This window comes from Montipora capricornis, chromosome 11, assembly GCF_036669925.1.
Source record: "Montipora capricornis isolate CH-2021 chromosome 11, ASM3666992v2, whole genome shotgun sequence".
In the NCBI taxonomy this organism is placed as follows: domain Eukaryota; kingdom Metazoa; phylum Cnidaria; class Anthozoa; order Scleractinia; family Acroporidae; genus Montipora; species Montipora capricornis.
This window is the reverse complement of record NC_090893.1, coordinates 15,553,546-15,556,045: the sequence shown is the minus strand read 5'-3', so window position 1 is coordinate 15,556,045 and position 2,500 is coordinate 15,553,546. Positions and strand designations below refer to the sequence as shown.

Genomic DNA, 2,500 nt, shown 5'->3' with positions numbered 1-2,500 from the left:
AGAATTTACATCTGGAAAACAATAGAGGTCCTGAACTCTGACAGACCTTCATTAATTTTCGAAAAGGATAACATTTGGAACAGCGACAAAGTCAGAAAATCGTCAAAATTATCAGTGGCAAACGGTCAATGCATCTTAGTTTTAAACAAAGCACTTTTACTTCAGACTGAAGCTTAAAAAATACTCTACCAATATGTCATGCCGAATATTTGCATGCCTCTGTGTTTTTGCTCGATGAAGAATAGGATTATGAAAACATGTCGCATTATTCCACGATTAATCAATCCAGGTTACTATTTTATGTCATTAAGCGAGAAATACAACAAACAAATCGCTTAGATTTTAACTTGAACGGCAGCAAACCTGATAAAATAGGCATCCTGGCAGAACAGTGTCACGACATCGATATTTTCTCCTGGAAGAAATCGTAGCTCTTGAGTTCACTTCTCTCGCAAAACAACAAGCCAGATTTTATGAAAATTAATTTTAAAAGAAATAGCTGACAGTGGACTAAGGTTTACCAACAATGAAGGTTGCGAACGTTTGTTTTCCTCTGAGCGTCGAACACGCGTAGAACTCTGTCTCAAATTAATATTTGGAGGCCAGGCTACTCGATTCCGAGATACATTGCTGGTCACGAGATCGCGTGACGAGAAAGGGAGGGGGAGGTTTCAGGGGTCCCGGCTGTCACGGAGTACGTTTGAAAATGGGGGAGGGAGGGGGGATGTTCTGGTACAGATTACAGAAGTGTGAGGTCTAGGAACAAACAACACCGTTGGAACAAAGTGGGGGGGGGGGGGGGGAGGGGGCAGTGGGAGCAACGTTGAAATGAGGGTATAGACTATGACTATTAGACTGTGTGACTTCGTAGTCTATACCCACATTTCACCCTCGCTCACCACAAAGTCTCCAGTAGCTCAGTGGTTAGAGCATCCGTATTGGGTCACGGCGGGTCGTGGGTGCAAATCGAAATTTTTTCGAGTTCCCACCTGGGCCCGATGGTTCGAAACGCGATTAACTTAATCCAGGATTAGCGTAAACGTTTGTTTCAAGTTTTTGACTTTTTGGTGAAAGTTTCGTTTGCTTATTTTTGTTTTTCAAGATTGACTTCTTCTAATGTAAAGTTTTGCCGAATATCAGTGTTGAACAGCATTTGGGAGTAGAGAAATAAAATCCTCGGTTAATTTTTAATCTGGGATTACAGTTAATCGGCTTTTGAACAACCGGGCCCTGGAGTTGAAGATGATGCGGAGTATAAATGCAAGATAATAATGGTTTCTATAGTTTATAAAATGCGGCCTTGGATTCTCTTTTGAAACCAGTACACTCATTGGTACAGGTAAAATCAGGTAGCGCATTCCGCAACTTAGCTGATACTTAAGAAAAATGAACTAAGAAACATAAATGGTTGATTTAGGTTTATTGAGGGACAGAACGGGACGGGACGGGACGGGACGGGAGAGAAAACGTACTTTTCATGTCAGCAGTAAAACCCTTTAAAAAAGAAAAAAAGACAAGAAACATATTTTTATAAAGTAATATGAGGAGATTTTGAATGCGCTTATTGCATAGAGATGTAGAGTTTGACTTTAGTAGTAAGAGAACAGGTAATCCGCAAATATAAATCTGGTTATTCTCTTATTTAAAAATCATACCGTTCCTTTGACACGAAGATCACGGCGGAAAAAAGCATAACTTTGTCGCCAATTTTCTATGACAAAAATTTGCTCAAAAATCAAAAGTCTACGTTAACTGGACACACCAGGGTTACTGCTTAGTATCTGGCTAGAAATCGTCTTCTCACTTTTTACTCCGGCCGCGCTTCAGCCATTTGATGAGGGCCAGTCTCGTGCTTCTCAAGTTGCCTCCTTCATGCCCAAAAGAATTCTGGGTAATTCTGCCATTCCATGAGAAGGGAAGACACCCGATTGTCATTTCATAGATTTTTTTATATGTGTCGGGCCACCCAATCCTACCAGCAAAATACAGCATCGATTGAAGTTTTTAGCTTTCAAAACTAGCCCAAATTGTATCGGTAGTTTCTGGAATTCGTCCACAGAAAGGCCAGAGAGACAACTTCACTCGTAAACCGCCATGTGTACAACAGAGCATTTTAGGCGTCCAAGTCTGCATAAAAACATCTCTCACCTCTGGCTCGGGAAGACCAGACACGCACGGTTCTTACGTTACGTTTATGCCTGTGGAATCAACCGAAATGTCAATGATTCCTTGGTATGCTACATAACGGAGAGCCAGAACATTAACGCATGCGCTGACGGGATTTTTCAACAAGAGAGAAAAACGCAGTACCTCCAGACACCGGCGCTGGAGCGTCGTACCAAACGAGTCATCCCGGGATTTCGGCCCGTGCGATCGCTTTTGGACGCAGTTGGCCCTTCGCTGCTTTCTGCTACCGACCTTGCCTCCCGGTACGGCATTGAGGGAGAGATATGTCGGCCCCTAAACCATATGTGACAAATCCCACGCCTACTCACAGCTC

At 42.6% G+C, this 2,500-nt stretch overlaps 1 protein-coding gene across 2 annotated transcripts in view; it reads right to left on the bottom strand.

Moving 5' to 3' along the window:
- LOC138023847 (multiple PDZ domain protein-like) overlaps positions 1–597 on the bottom strand; it is a 45,447-nt gene extending 44,850 nt beyond the window's left edge. Inside the window, exons 1-2 of one of the 2 annotated variants that reach the window (XM_068870931.1) lie at positions 522–597; positions 364–415 (exon numbers count right to left, since the gene is read on the bottom strand). In XM_068870931.1, coding sequence (XP_068727032.1) covers positions 364–379 — 16 coding nt within the window. In that variant the 5' untranslated portion in view covers positions 380–415; positions 522–597. Of the gene's footprint in view, positions 1–363 lie in introns of both variants that reach the window. The other variant, XM_068870930.1, reaches the window with a different exon arrangement.
- Between the last annotated feature and the right edge of the window lie 1,903 nt (positions 598–2,500).